A 16,562-nucleotide genomic window follows, 5' to 3' on the forward strand; every position below is an offset into this window, starting at 1 on the left:
CCTAATCCTTGCCACCTAACCTGCCCACACAAACGACTAAATCAACTGTTCCGCCCCCATAAAAAATGTCTTTTGGCAAAACACCGGTAGGCACTGAAATAAAAACAAAAACCATGTCAAAATATTCATCTTTACCGCCTGCATCTGGATTGCTCACGATAGTGGAAGGCTGTCCCATCTCAAGAAATCTGCCTTGACCCTACCCATCAGGCTCGTAAAATTCAATGTACGCAGCCGGTCCGAATCCTGAGCCTCCTGCACCCAAGAACCTGACGTGGGTGGTTGCCACCCGAAATGACAACCCCCCCCCCCACCCCACCCCACCCAGAGAGAACACCCAAATACACTCACTCTTTTCCAAATTTAACTTATAGCCTGAAAAAGCCCCAAATCTCTGAAGAAGAGATTTCGTCCCCCCCCTAGTCACCGTCAGCCACTTACCTGACCCTTTCCCAGAAACCCCCAGCCACTTCCTCTCAAAACCACTTTTCCCAGAATCGCCCCCATGACCCCCCCCACCATTCACACCTCCCAGGCCCATTGAAACCTGTCCATACAGGTTCCAGCGACCATTTTTCCCACCTTTCCATCAGTGGGACTGGTGAGCCACGCGAAATGGTGTAGACGCCTCCGGGACCTGAAGACCCCACCAGCAGCCAATGGCGGGTCGTCTCGGCTGCCAGAATCTCCCACAGTGCCGCATTCTCTCACTACTGCACAGGAGTGTCAGGCTTGATTTTTGGGCTCAATTCCTGATGCGGGACTTGAACCCTGTATCTTGTGACCAGGAGACAGAAGTGAAACCACAGCTGGCACAATGGGGAAGAATCACTGGATCATTCCTTCAAAAGGTCCAGCACAACACTCGATGGATTGAATCATCTCCTTCTATATTGTGAGATTCTCAGCCACTGATAGCGAAAGAATCTTTGGCTGGATTTTCCAGTGTCACCTGTGGCAGGTATCAGCGTGGGTAGGACTGGAAACTTTGGAGAGCAACCAAAAGCCCGTTGACTTTAAGGGCAAGAGTTTCCGGTCTAGACCAGCTGAGGGCATTGATAACACACTACATCGAAACTCAACAACAGTCACAATACGATAAGAAATCTTACAGATTCACTCCCAGCATTCCAGGACCTCCTAAAGAGTTCGGCGGGGGCCGCATCGCTCCTCCGTAACTCTGAAAGAGAAAGGGGAAAGCGGACAGGAATCAGCCAGCGTCATTCAAACACCTTGGGATAGGGCGGCACGGTGGCACAGTGGTTAGCATTGCTGCCTACGGCGCTGAGGACCCGGGTTCGAATCCCGGCCCTGGGTCACTGTCCGTGAGGAGTTTGCACATTCTCCCCGTGTCTGCGTGGGTTTCACCCCCACAACCCAAAGATGTGCAGGATAGGTGGATTGGCTACGCTAAATTGCCCCTTAATTGGAAAAAATAATTGGGTACTCTAAATTTATAAAAAAAAAAAAAAAAAAAAAAAAAACACCTTGGGATTATCAGGAACGGAACATGGAGGTCAGCAAACAGTCTTTGGGTGATGGATGGACGGGGTGCAGGGCTCAAAATCTCACTGCTGGCCCATCCTTTCTGTAGAAAGAGTGTGAGGATCAACAGGATGTTCACAACAGAATGGGAGCTCGGTATGTGGCATGGCGGTGGGGGGGGGGGGGTTGCAGATTCTGTCATATCTGAGCGTAATTCACGAGTGCTGTGGACAGATAGAACAAGGATGCACAATCGAGCCTCCGGAGCATCGGATGATCAACACATCTCTGATGGAGGAGCTGTGATCAAGTCACTTACCTGCGGCCCCAAGCTTGCCAGTCCACGCGGAGCTGTCATTCGCTGTATCGGACCTGCTATACCCGGATGGCCTGAATTAAAGATAGAGGCAATTCATTATCAGAAATACTGACTCACTCCCAGAGATTGCCTGTAAATATTGACAAGTTCCCCCTGGGGGCCCCTGCAAACACTGACACACTCCCAGAGATTCCCTGTAAATACGGAGACACTCCCCAGGGACCCCCCTGTAAATACTGACACACTCCCCGGAGACCTTCCTGTAAATACTGACACACTCCCCTGGGACCCCCCTGTAAATACTGACACACTCCCCAGGGACCCCCTGTAAATACTGACACACTCCCCAGGGACCCCCTGTAAATACTGACACACTCCCCAGGGACCCCCTGTAAATACTGACACACTCCCCGGAGACCTTCCTGTAAATACTGACAGACTCCCCTGGAACCCCCCTGTAAATAATGACACACTCCCCAGGGACCCCCTGTAAATACTGACACACTCCCCAGGGACCCCCTGTAAATACTAACACACTCCCCGAGGACCCCCTTGGTATATACTGACACATTCTTTGAAGACCCCTGTAAATACTGACACACTCCCCAGGGACCTCCTTGGTAAATACTGACACATTCTTTGAAGACCCCTGTAAATACTGATATGCTCCCCGGGGACCCCCTGTAAATCCCGACACACTCCCCCGGGGAGCCCCTATAAATACTGACATACTGTATTGGTACCCCCTGTAGATACTGACACATTCCCCTGGGACCCCCTGCAAATACTCTCACTCCCCGGGGACACCCTGTAAATACTGACACACTCCCCAGGGACCCGCTGTAAATGCTGACACACTCCCTGGGGACCCCCTGTATACGCTGACACACTCCCTGGGGACCCCCTGTAAACACTGACACACTCCCAAGTATACAATCTTGGAGATGACTGAAAGACTTGATTCTGTGCAATCTGATTGTTGAACAATGGAGCTTCTGATGTTCCTTCCTCTCTCCACACTCCGAGAGCCCATGCTGTCCAGAAGGAAGCCAGATGGATTTGAGCCAATCTTTCCACTTTTATAAGCATTTATTTATAGAGATACACATTACAAAGCCAACCAACACAGTTTCAATTTGTTCCAATTGATTGGAGCACAAGTGAATCTCCAGTTAATGCTTACAAACTAAATAAAATTAATGTAGAATTAATAGAGAATTCCCAATGTAAAATCTTTATTGGCTTAGGTCAGATTCGGCAATCAAAGCCCAAATTTCTGTTTCTGAAACATCTGGACCATAATTTCCGGTATGGCAGGGGCTGAGTCCGGGGTTTGGAGCCCTGCTGAACGCAGCCCCACCAAACGCAGCACCACCGAACGCAGCCCCACCAAACGCAGCACCACCGAACGCAGCCCCACTGAATGCTATCCCGCCAAATGCAGTCCTGCCAAATGCAGCACCGCCAAGTGCAGCACAGCCAAGCGCCGCACCGCCAAATGCAACCCTGTTGAATGCAGTCCCGCAGAACACAGCCCCACCAAACCCAGCTCCCACCAAAATCAGCCCCGCAAAACGCAGCCCCCGCCAAATGCAGCCCTGACAAATGCAGCCCCGCCAAAGGCAGTACCGCCAAACGCAGCACCACCAAACGCACCACCACCAAACGCAGCACAGTTGAATGCAGCTCCGCCAAACATAACCTTGCCGAATGCAGCCCCCGCCGAACGCAGTCCCTGTCAAACTCAGCCCTGACAAATGCAGCCCCGCCAAACTCAGCCCCGCCAAACGCAGCACCTCCAAACGCAGCACCATTGAATGCAGCCCCGCCAAACATAACCTTGCTGAATGCAGCCCCCGCCGAACGCAGCCCCCACCGAACTCAGCCCCCGCCTACGCAGCCCCCACCAACGCAGCCCGACCAAACGCACCCCGCCAAGTGCAGCTCCACCGAATGCAGCCCCACCAAACGCAGCCCCGCCAAACGCAGCCCCGCCAAACGCAGCTCCGCCAAACGCAGCTCCGCCAAACGCAGCCCCGCCAAACGCAGCCCCACCAAACGCAGCCCCGCTAACCACAGCCCCACTAACCACGGCCCCACTAGCCACAGCCCCACTAACCACAGCCCCACCAAACGCAGCTCCGCCAAACGCAGCTCCGCCAAACGCAGCCCCACCAAACACAGCCCCACTAACCACGGCCCCACTAAACGCAGCTCAGATTGCGATGTTTGCTTCAGTTGTTCTGCACAAAGTGAGGCAGCTGAACATAGACAACATTATCCAGACATTCAGGTCCGAATCCTGCAATATCATTGGTTCCTGGGCCAATGGACCCTGGGCACAAGCATCTCTGTTCCTCCCATTCCAGAAGCTGACCCGGGGGTGGAGGGCTGGTTTCTGAAACAGCCCATTCTGGGGGTGAGGGGTGGGTGGGTGGTAATGGTCCGAGGAGGGAATGGCTGTTGCTGGCACTGCTAAAATCTCACAAGTAAAGATCTGTTGCTGTAAACCTTTAAGAGACTGGCCACAGGCAGGGGTCTAATAGCCCTGGATGCAAGTTACAGAATGCTGAGTTCTGGTGCCTACCTTGCTGCCTTGTCGGGTCCATGGCGTTTGGTAACAAGGGCTGGGACCCCGGCACTCCAACAGGGGGCTGCAGGAATGAAGCAAACACAAGAAGTATTGACAAAGAGCACCAACCTGCCCACCTCCAACCCCACCACCAGAGGGAGCGGGACAAACGCGAATTAGCCCTTTCAAAAAGTTACAACAGGCTTGAGGGACTGAATGGCCTCTTTCTGTGCCAGAAGATTCGGATTCTACTGACAGCTCCCAATTCTGATGTTTCAGTAACTGTATTGTACGCAGCGGGATGTGTTCAGGTGATACAGAAAAATGCCAGCATCTGTGCCTCGCTCAATTTAATCTGAAAGATTTCCAACACAGCAGAATACACAGTCAGTTTGCCAGACATTAATGTCTCAAAGGTTTCTGAGTCCCAGTCTTTCAGTCTGTCTGAAGGGTAGAGGCAGATTGATTCCATACAGTCAATACGCACCTGTGTTGACATTCGGAGAGACGACCGAGGCCCACCTGGGTACCGCGGAGACATGAAGGGCTGTCAGGGACAAAGAAAAACCCGTCACAGGCTGAAACCTCGAACTGAGTCTCACTGAAGACCTGAAAACTGACAGCTGCAGTGCAAGACAGCCCTACGGAGCACTTGGTGTGTTTATCAATAACCTTCAAACATCGCCCGGCAACATTGCAAAGCTCTGCATCAAACACCAAGCTTCTCCCAGGACAGGTACAGCACGGGGTTAGATACAGAGTAAAGCTCCCTCTACACTGTCCTCATCAAACACTCCCAGGACAGGTACAGCACGGGGTTAGATACAGAGTAAAGCTCCCTCTGCACTGTCCCCATCAAACATTCCCAGGACAGGTACAGCATGGGGTTAGATACAGAGTAAAGCTCCCTCTACACTGTCCCCATCAAACACTCCCAGGACAGGTACAGCACGTGGTTAGATACAGAGTAAAGCTCCCTCTGCACTGTCCCCATCAAACATTCCCAGGACAGGTACAGCATGGGGTTAGATACAGAGTAAAGCCCCCTCTACACTGTCCCCATCAAACACTCCCAGGACAGGTACAGCATGGGGTTAGATACAGAGTAAAGCTCCCTCTACACTGTCCCCATCAAACACTCCCAGGACAGGTACAGCATGGGTTAGGTACAGAGTAACGCTCCCTCTACACTGTCCCCATCAAACACTCCCAGGACAGGTACAGCACGGGGTTAGATACAGAGTAAAGCCCCCTCTACACTGTCCCCATCAAACACTCCCAGCACAGGTACAGCACGGGGTTAGATACAGAGTAAAGCCCCCTCTACGCTGCATTGATTAAGCTCTGACTGCATAACTCATTTCTTTTTGGGCCATTACAGATAATAGGCAGATGGATATTTTGGCTCCCCACCTCCCCCTTCACCTCATGATTGATAAAAATCACCTGTTTGTTTGGAACTGCAACACCCGCAGTGTTACATTGGCCAGTGAGACTCCCAGCTCCTAGACATGGCTCCATCCCCCCCTAATCCGACAATAATCTATCAACCTTTACAATTGCCCCCACCAGCCTTAACGGCTTGTTGTGGGCGAGAGTTCCAGAGTTCCAGGACTTTTTGTGAGAAAGGGATTCCTCACATCGCCGCTGATTGGCCTGCCTCTCATTTTAAGGCTCTGCTCCTTTGTTCAGTTCCGCGGAGGAAACAGTTTGTCTTTATTATCCTGTTCCACATTAAACCCGTGGAGAATCCCTGACACCTGGAGCAAACACCTGGAGCTGGATTCTCCACAACCCCCCCCCCCCACCCCCCCGATATTGTGTCCAGCGTGGGGGGCGGAGAATCCTCATGGACGGCCAGGGGAGTGTTCTGCGGCCGCGCGCGATCTCAGGGGCCCTACATTTTGGATGACGGTCCCCGGTCCGAGTCCGCCGTGTCCCACAGGACGGCCACCGGCATGCGCATGCGCGGACTCCCTAGCGGAAGTACGGGGCCCCGTATCCGCAGCCAGAGCTGCGAGGAGCACTCCGGGGCCCTACCAGCCTCAGGCAGGTAGGAGAATTGCTCAGGACTTTCTTAAGGAAAGTCAAGAGTGAAACACCACCGATTAGAGTGGAGGAGGTATTGGGGGGCCTAAAGGCCATGCAGTCGGGGAAAGCCCCGGGGCCGGATGGATACCCAGTAGAGTTTTATAAGAAGTTCTCTGAGTTAGTGGGTCCGGTCTTGGCGAGGGTTTTTAATGAGGCAAGGTACAGAGGGACCCTTCCGCCGACGATGTCGCAAGCCACTATATCACTGATAATGAAGCGGGGTAAAGACCCGGAAGCGTGCGGGTCATACAGGCCAATCTCCCTGATCAATGTAGATGCCAAGCTCCTGGCAAAGGTACTGCCGGTTAGAATTGAGGACTGTGTACCGGAGGAGATTGGGGAGGACCAAACTGGGTTCGTGAAAGGCAGGCAGCTGTCAGCCAACCTGAGAAGATTACTTAATATGATAATGATGCCCCCGATGGGCAAGGAGGTGGAGGTAGTGGTGGCGATGGATGCCGAGAAGGCCTTCGACCGGGTGGAGTGGGGCTATCTATGGGAGGTGCTCGGACGGTTTGGGTTCGGGGAGGGACTGGTGAATTGGATCAGATCATTATATCAGGCCCCGAAGGCCAGCGTCAGGACTAACAGAGAAGTGTCAGAGTATTTTAGACTATACCGCAGGACCAGACAGGGCTTTCTGCTCTCCCCGCTGCTGTTTGCGGCCATAGAGCCGCTGGCGATTGCGCTGAGAGCCGCAAAGGGATGGAAGGGGATGGTTAGGGGCGGGGTGGAACACAGGGTCTCTCTTTATGCGGACAACCTGCTCCTGTACGTGTCGGACCCACTGGCTGGGATGGGAAGTATACTGGAAACATTGAGGAAGTTCGGCCAGTTCTCAGGGTACAAATTAAATACGGCCAAGAGTGAAATGTTTGTGGTACAGGCAAGGGGCCACGACAACAGATTGAGAGGGCTACCATTTAGGCTGGTTGAGGAAAATTTTCGGTATTTGGGGATCCAGGTGGCGCGAGACTGGGGCAGGCTGCACAAGTTAAATTTGGCCAGGGTGGTGGAGCAAATGAAGGGAGAGTTTCGGAGATGGGATGCACTCCTGCTGTCGCTGGCAGGGAGGGTGCAGACGGTAAAGATGACAATCCTCCCTAGATTCCTGTTCATTTTTCAGTGCCTCCCGCTCCTTATCCCACAGTCCTTCTTCAAAAGAGTTAACAGGATGATCATGAGCTTCGTCTGGGCGGGAAATTCTCCGCGGGTGAAGAAGGCGATGCTGGAGAGGAACCGCAGTGAGGGAGGGCTGGCTTTGCCGAGTCTGATTAATTATTACTGGGCGGCCAACATCGCTATGATAAGGAAGTGGATGGTGGGTACGGGGTCTATCTGAGAGCGGGTGGAGGCGGCTTCGTGCAGGGGCTCCAGCTTGGCAGCCCTGGTCACGGCTCCTCTACCGCTGCCGCCGGCCAGGTACTCCACCAGCCCGGTAGTGGTGGCGACCCTGCGGATATGGGGCCAGTGGAGGGGGCATGTAGGGGAGGTGGGGGCGTCTGTCTGGGCGCCAATCTGCGACAACCATCGGTTTGCCCCCGGCAGTATGAATGGGGGGTTTTGAGCATGGTGGCTGGCTGGGGTGGGTTCCTGGATGGGAGCTTTGCGAGTTTGAGGAGCTTGGAGGAGAAATTTGGGCTGGTAAGGGGAAATGATTTCAGGTACCTACAGTTGCGGGACTTTGTCCGTAGACAGGTCCCATCTTTCCCACGCCTCCCGCCAATGGGGATTCCAAGACAGAATAGTCTCTAGGGAGGAAGGAGGGGAGGGTAGAGTCTCTGATATTTATACGGTACTCATGAAGGGGGAAGGGTCCCAGACGGAGGAACTAAAACTCAAACGGGAGGAGGAGCTAGGCAGGGAAATGGAGGATGGGCTGTGGGCAGAAGCCCTGATTTCGGTAAACTCAACCGCAACATGTGCCAGGCTCTGCCTGATTCAATTTAAGGTCGTTCACCGGGCCCACATGACGGTGGCCCGGATGAGCAAATTCTTTGGGGTAGAGGACAAATGCGCTAGGTGCGCAGGAGGACCAGCGAACCACGTACACATGTTTTGGACATGTCCGATGCTTAGGGGATACTGGGTGGGATTTGCGGGGATCATGTCCCAGGTGCTAAAAACAAGGGTGGCGATGGGTCCAGGGGTGGCAATTTTTGGGGTTTCGGAAGACCCGGGAGTCCAGGGTGAGAAAGAGGCCGATGTTTTGGCCTTTGCTTCCCTGATAGCCCGGCGACGAATACTATTGGCGTGGAGGGACTCAAAGCCCCCGAAGACTGAGTTGTGGCTTTCGGACATGTCGAGTTTTCTGGGGATGGAAAAAATTAAGTTCCCCTTAAGGGGATCTGTACAGGGGTTCGCCCGGACATGGCAATTATTCATTGACTTCTTTGCAGGAGAGTGAGCGTCAGCAGGGGGTGGGGGGGTTAGAGTAGAGTAGAGTAGGAGGGATAAATTGGCGGGTAGTGCCGATTGGAGAGGAGCGGGCTTGTGCAGTATGGTACGATTGAAGTATTGAATGTACATGGATGTTTGCACATTTTTGCCTTTTTTGCTTTCTTTTTGTTGATATCTGTAATTGTTTACAATGCCGAAAAACTACCTCAATAAAATTGTTTGTTAAAAAAAAGCGTGAAACACCAGTGGTTTTACTGACGTGGGGACATAGCCCCATTTTTGGAGAATCCAGCCCCTGAAAGTTACCTGAGACCCTGCCCCCTGACTAGCCCCACCTCTGTCACCTGTCAATGGCCCATCATCTGGCCCCGCCTCCACAACCTGTCACTGCCCCATCATCTGGCCCCGCCTCCATAACCTGTCACTGCCCCATCAGCTGACCCCGCCTCCACAACCTGTCACTGCCCCATCACCTAGCCCCACCTCCGTCACCTGTCAATGGCCCATCATCTGGCCCCGCCTCCACAACCTGTCACTGCCCCATCAGCTGACCCCGCCTCCACAACCTGTCACTGCCTCATCACCTGGCCCCGCCTCCACCGCCTGTCACTGCTGCATCACCTGGCCCCGCCTCCACAATCTGTCACTGCCCCATCACCTGGCCCCGCCTCCACAACCTGTCACTGCTCCATCACCTGGCCCCGCCTCCACAACCTGTCACTGCCCCATCACCTAGCCCCGCCTCCACAACCTGTCACAGCCACATCACCTGGCCCTGCCTCCACAGCCTGTCACTGCTCTATCATCTAGCCCCGCCTCCACAACCTGTCACTGCCCCATCACCCCCCGCCTCCACAACCTGTCACTGCCACATCACCTGGCCCCGCCTCCACAACCTGTCACTGCCCCATCACCTGGCCCCGCCTCCATAACCTGTCACTGCCCCATCACCTAGCCCCGCCTCCACAATCTGTCACTGCCCCATCACCTAGCCCCGCCTCCACAACCTGTCACTGCCCCATCACCTGGCCCCGCCTCCACAACCTGTCACTGCTCCATCACCTGGCACCGCCTCCACAAACTGTCACTGCTCCATCACCTAGCCCCGCCTCCACAAACTGTCACTGCTGCATCACCTGCCCTCCAGCTCCTTTACACTGGCCCTCCCCAATACCTTGGTCCCTCTTCTCTCTCTGCAGTCAGTTCTCTTTCCTACAATCGGGACATGGGACTCTTCCCTCCAACCCGGGGAACCCGAGCCCTGTGCCTTCCCTCCCCTCTCCGATGTCAGAAAGCACTTACCTGACCATGGGGGCCCAATATGGGGTTGTTGGGGTTGTGCGGAGGTGCCTGTGTGTGAGGCGATGGCTGCGATCCTGGGGGCCCCTGTAACAGAAAATAAATTAAAGGTGAGTGACAAATGGGAGAGAGGCCACATGATTAAAGTACACAAAGGGGAAAATGTGAAGGATAATGGGGAAAGAACAGGCGGCTGGAGCTAATAGGACGGTGTTTTCAAAGAGCTGGCACTGACACAATGGACTGAATGGCCTCAATCTGTGGTCAATCTGCGAATCTCTGGTCAAGCCCTGGCGGGGGGGTATCACTGACCCCAGGATCCTTAGCCACAACAGGTGCATAATAACCCGAACTAGCCTCAGTTCCCAGGACCAACACTTGGAGAATCAGTTCATATATAGCGCTGTGGCAGTTATGTAACTGGAGTAAATTTAAACTAGGTTGGCAGGGGGATGGGAACCTGTGGGGAAATTGAGAGAGGAGAAAAACCGGCAGTGGGAAATAGAAAACTATTAACTGATAAGGAGAATATATCAGGAGAATGCATAGGGGCTCACTGGGCTAAATCGCTGGCTTTTAAAACAGGCCAGCAGCACGGTTCGATTGCCGTACCAGCCTCCCCGAACAGGCGCCGGAATGTGGCGACTAGGGGCTTTTCACAGGAACTTCATTGAAGCCTACTCGTGACAATAAGTGATTTTCATTTCATTTTCATATCAGATAATTGTATCAAGGTAAATCGAATACATGGAGAGTTTGATAGAACTGGAGTGGGCAATAGTAACTCATTAGATTGGGTCAGCGTGGGGCGGCACGGTGGCACAGTGGTTAGCACTGCTGCCTCACGGCACTGAGGACCCGGGTTCGAAGTCCAGCCCTGGGTCTCTGTCCGTGAGGAGTTTGCACATTCTCCCCGTGTCTGCGTGGGTTTCACCCCCACAACCCAAAGATGTGCAGGTTAGGTGGATTGGCCACGCTAAATCGCCCCTTAATTGGAAATTTAGAGTACCCAATTATTTTTTCCAATTACGGGGCAATTTTTAGCGTGGCCAATCCACCTACCCTTTTGGGTTGTGGGGGTGAAACCCACGCAGACACGGGGAGAATGTGCAAACTCCTCACGGACAGTGGCCCAGGGCTGGACTTCGAACCCGGGTCCTCAGCGCCGTGAGGCAGCAGTGCTAACCACTGTGCCACCGTGCCGCCTTTAATTGGAAAAAAATAATTGGATACTCTAAATTTAGATTAAAAAAAGATTGGGTCAGAGAAAGGGGGAAGAGGTTAAAAAGTCTAAATCAGGGTTAATGTGCAGGTAGGTGAACGCATGGGTCAAGGACGGAATCTATCTGGCTGGAGGTAAGGAAGGAAAATGGTGCAAGAACATTGATGGCTGTAGTACACTGAACACAACTAGCAGAAGGGATCTAGAGAAACAAATTTGCAAAGAGAGGTGCAAGAATTATAATGGTGGACGTCAATTATCCAAATATAGACTGAGATAGGAATAGCGCAAAGGGACGCGAAGAATGAGAGTTTTAGACGAGAGCCTCAGGAGGACGAGAGGGAAGTGAAAAAAACTAATCAGAATAGCATGAAAAGAGGCTGGCAGCTAACGTAAAAAGAGATTCGCAAGGTTTTCCGTGAGCACCTAAACAGCAAAAGGCTGGTAAAAGAAAGAATAAGGCCGATTAGGGATCAAAAAAGGAGGCCGAGGCAGCAGAATTATTAAATGAGTGCTTTGCATCAGTCTTCACAAAGGGAGAGGATGCTACCCAAGTAGAGGTGAAAGGAGGCCACTGGTAGACTCGAGGAATTCACATTTGAAAAGGAGGAGGTGCTAGAAAGGCGATCTTTACTTAAAATTGATAAGGCACCTGGACCTAATGAGATGCATCCAAGGATACTGAGGGATGTGACAGTGGCCATTTCAGAGGCACTGAGGAGCTTCCTTAGACACGGTGGTGGTGCTGGAGGACAGGAGAATTGCAAATGTTACACCCTTGCTCAAAAGGGGATGAAAGAATAATGCAGGCAACCATAAAGTGACATGTCTATGTCCTTTTGTAGTTCAAGACTGGGCAGCACAGTAACACAGTGGTTAGCACTGTGGCTTCACAGCTCCAGGGTCCCAGGTTCGATTCCCAGCTTGGGTCACTGTCTGTGTGGAGTCTGCACGTGCTCCCCGTGTCTGCGTGGGTTTCCTCCGGGTGCTCTGGTTTCCTCCCACAAGTCCCGAAAGACCCGCTATTAGGTCATTTGGACATTCTGAATTCACCCTCTGTGTACCCGATTTTCAAAGGGCATCTGATACAGTGCCACACAACAGACTTTTCAGCAAATGTCTAGCCCGTGGAATAAAAGGGGAAGTCGGCACTCTGATAAGAAACTGGCTGAGTGACAGGAAACAGAGAGTAGTGATAAATGTTTGTTGTTCAGATTGGAAGAAGGTTTGGAGTAAAGTCCCCCAGGGGTCAATGTTGGGACCCCTGATATACAGGGGTCTTCCTGATATACATTAATGACCTAGACTGTGGTGTTCAGAGCATGAGCTTAAAATTTGCAGATTATACAAAGATTGGCAACATTGTCAACTGTGAAGAGAATAATCTTTATTGTCACAAGTAGGTTCACATTAACACTGCAATGAAGTTACTGTAAAAAGCCCCAAGTCACCACATTCCGGCACCTGTTCAGGTACACGGAAGGAGAATTCAGAATGTCCAAATGCACGTCTTTCGGGGCTTGTGGGAGGAAACCAGAGCACCCGGAGGAAACCCACGCAGACACGGGGAGAATGTGCAAACTCCGCACAGAGAGTGACCCAAACCGGGAATCAAACCTGGGACCCTGGAGCTCTGAAGCCAAAGTCGCTACCCTGCTGCCCAGTCTTGAACTACAAAAGGACATAGACATGCCAGTGGGCAGACAAGTGACAGATGAGGTTCAATGCGGAGGAGCATGAGGAGAATCATTCTGGTGGGAAGAATATGAAGAGACAGTCTAAAATAAAGGACAATCTCGGTGTATAGGTACGCAAGTCATTGAAGTTGGCAGCTCATGTTGAAAGAAGAGTTTTAAAAAATTAATTTTACGGGACACGAGCGTCGCTGACTAGGCCAGCCTTTGTCGCCCATCTCTAATTGCCTTTGAGAAGGGTTAGAGCTGCCTTCTTGAACCCCTGCAGTCCCTGTAGTGTAGATACACCCACAGTGCTGTTAGGGAGGGAGTTCCAGGATGTTGCCCCAGCGACAGTGAAGGATCGGCGAATATATATCCAAGTCAGGGTGGTGAGCGGCTTGGGAGGGGAACCTTCAGGTGGTGGTGTTCCCAGGTACCTTCTGCTCTCGTCCTTCTAGATGGTAATGATTGTGGGTTTGGAACTGCTGCCTGAGGAGCTTTGGGGAGTTCTTACAGTGCGTCTTGTAGATGGTACACACGGCTGCTCCTGTGCGTCAGTGGTGGAGGGAATTAATGTTTGTGGAAGGGGTGCCAATCAAACGGGTTGCGTTGTTCTAGGTGGCGTCCACCTTCTTGAGTGTTGCTGGAGCTGCACTCATAGATTTGCATAGAATTTACAGTGCAGAAGGAGGCCATTCGGCCCATCGAGTCTGCACCGGCTCCTGGAAAGAGCACCCTACCCAAGGTTAACACCTCCACCCTATCCCCATAACCCAGTAACCCCACCCAACACTAAGGGCAATTTTGGACACTAAGGGCAATTTATCATGGCCAATCCACCTAACCTGCACATCTTTGGACTTGGACTCATCCCGGCAAATGGGTGGAAAGGCTTTGTGAAGTCAGGAGGTAAGTTACTCACTGAAGGTTTCCAAGCCTTTGACCTACGCTGGTAACCACAGTATTTATATGGCTAGTCCAGTTCAGTTTATGATCAATAGTAACCCCCCAGGATGTTGATGGTATGGAATTCAGCAATGGTAATGCCATTGAATGTCAAGGGCAGCAGTTAGATTCTCTCTTGTAGGAGATGGTCATTGTCTGGCACTTGTGTGGCGGGAATGTTACTTGCCACTTGTCAGCCTAAACCTGGATACTGTCGGGTTCTTGGTGCATTTGGACATGGGTTGCTTCAGTATTTGAGGAGTCGTGAATGGTGCTGAACTATGTACAATCATTAATGAACATCCCTGGGCAGCACGGTGGCCTAGTGGTTAGCCCTGCAGCCTCACGGCGCGAGGTCCCAGGTTCGATCCCGGCTCTGGGTCACTGTCCGTGTGGAGTTTACACATTCTCCCCGTGTCTGCGTGGGTTTCACCCCCACAACCCAAAGATGTGCAGGCTTGGTGGATCGGCAATGCTAAATTGCCCCTTAATTGGAAAAAAATAATTGGGTACTCTAAATTTATTTTTTTTTTTTTAAAAGAATAAATAAATAAATTAATGAACATCCCTACTTCTGATCTTATGATGGAAGGAAGGTTATAGATGAAGCAGCTGAAGATGGTTGGACTGAGGACACTACCCTGAGGAACTCCTGCAGTGATGTCCTGGAGTTGAGATGATTGATCTCCAACCACACAACCACCTTCTTTCGGATTAGTATGACTCTAACTAGTGGAGGGTCCCCCGCATCGACTCCTTTATTGCTATGGTTCCTTGATGCTACATGTGGCCTTGATGTTAAGGGCAGTCACTCTCACCAAGCTTGGGTCACTGTCTGTGCGGAGTCTGCACGTTCTCCCTGTGTGTGCGTGGCTTTCCTTCAGGTGCTCCAGTTTCCTCCCACAGTCCAAAGATGTGCAGGTTAGGTGGATTGGCCATGATCAATTGCCCCTTAGTGTCCAAAATTGCCCTTAGTGTTGGGTGGGGTTACTGGGTTATGGGGATAGGGTGGAGGTGTGGGCTTGGGTAGGGTGCTCTTTCCAAAACAAAAGCCGGTGCAGACTCGATGGGCCAAATGGCCTCCTTCTGCACTGTAAATTCTATGATTCTATGATCACAGAATCTTTCCAGGGCAGAAAGCAGCCATTCAGCCCATCGAGTCTGAACTGGCTTTGTGAAAGGGCATTCTACCTAGTCCCACTCCCTTGCTGTATTCCTGTAACCTTGCACATTCTTTTTCTTAAGATTACAATCCAATTCTTTTCTTGAATACCTCGATCGAACCTGCCTCCACCACCAGCTCAGGAATTTTGTTCCAGATTCCAAGAACCCACTGGGGTGAAAAATGTTTCCTCACCGCTTGTACACCTTTTGCCCATTATTTTGAATCTATGTCCTCTCTCTTGCGAGGGAAAAGTTTCTCACTATTTACCCATTCCCTACCCCTCAGGACTTTTGAATACGTCTATCTAGGCCGGCACGCTGGCACTCTGCACAGACAGTGACCCAAGCCGGGAATTGAACCTGGAACCCTGGTGCTGTGAAGCAATTGTACTAACCACCATGCTACCGTGCTACCCGAATATAATATACATGTTAATGATAATATACATGTTCCCCGTATGTTAGATAAGAAGCAGAAAGGGGCGTCCTGATAGATGTCTTTAGGATTATGAAAGAGTTTGAAGGGTAAATGTACAGAAGGGAGAGTCTGAGGGAGATTGGACAGAAGTATGAGGCAGCCATTAAAAAATCCAACAGGGGATTCTGGAGAAACCTCTTCACCCAGAGAGTGGTGAGAATGTGGAACTCGCTCCCACAGGGAGTGCTGGAGATGAATAGCAGGGATTTACTTCAGGCCGAAGCTGCATAATCAGATGAGGGAGAAAGGAATGGGAGGAGGTGCGGATGGTGTGAGATGACGAGGGGATTGGAGGAGACTCATGTGGAGTCTAAACACGAGCATGGAGCAGTTTGGGCCGAATAGTCTGTAACTGGCTGTAAGCTTTCTGTAAACTGTTCAAATTCTTAGCTATCCCCTCCACCCCGTTAACTAGTTACAGTGTAGGGCGACACGGTGGCACAGTGGTTAGCACTGCTGCCTCACTGTATCAGGGTTCAATTCCGGCCTCGGGTGACTGTGTGGAGTTTGCACTTTCTCCCCGTGTGTGCGTGGGTTTTGTCCGGGTGCTCCGAAGTTTCCTCCCACAGTCCAAAGGTGTGCGGGTTCGGTAGATTGGCCATGATAAATGGCCCCTTGGTGTCCAAAAGGTTAGGTGGGGTTACTGGGATAGGGTGGAGGAGTGGGCCTTGGGTGGGGTGCTCTTTCAGATAGGATGAGTGCTGTCTCGATAGGCCAAATGGCCTCATTCTGTCCTGTAGGGATTCTATGAACATTAGTTTGCACGCATCAACTTGAACAATGAAGCAGGAATTAATTCAGCCTACGATTCAGGCAGGTTAGATTGGTCAGAGAGGGTGAAGACTGCTCCAGCACACTGCCAGAGAAAATGCAAAAGAAAGGCACCGACCTTCGTGTTACTGCCTGTGCAG

The 16,562-nt window shown here is 51.8% G+C and overlaps 1 protein-coding gene across 2 annotated transcripts in view; it reads right to left on the reverse strand.

The window, feature by feature from the left end:
• Nucleotides 1-16,562, reverse strand: part of ssbp4 (single stranded DNA binding protein 4) — a 106,742-nt gene that overhangs the window by 33,870 nt on the left and 56,310 nt on the right. For both annotated transcript variants that reach the window (XM_038777296.1, XM_038777297.1), the window contains exons 3-7: nucleotides 10,170-10,253; nucleotides 4,864-4,923; nucleotides 4,392-4,458; nucleotides 1,805-1,875; nucleotides 1,113-1,180 (exon numbers count right to left, since the gene is read on the reverse strand). In XM_038777296.1, coding sequence (XP_038633224.1) covers nucleotides 1,113-1,180; nucleotides 1,805-1,875; nucleotides 4,392-4,458; nucleotides 4,864-4,923; nucleotides 10,170-10,253 — 350 coding nt within the window. The remainder of the gene's footprint in view (nucleotides 1-1,112; nucleotides 1,181-1,804; nucleotides 1,876-4,391; nucleotides 4,459-4,863; nucleotides 4,924-10,169; nucleotides 10,254-16,562) is intronic.

The sequence above is a fragment of the Scyliorhinus canicula genome, chromosome 18 (assembly GCF_902713615.1).
Source record: "Scyliorhinus canicula chromosome 18, sScyCan1.1, whole genome shotgun sequence".
Classification (NCBI taxonomy): Eukaryota; Metazoa; Chordata; class Chondrichthyes; order Carcharhiniformes; family Scyliorhinidae; genus Scyliorhinus; species Scyliorhinus canicula.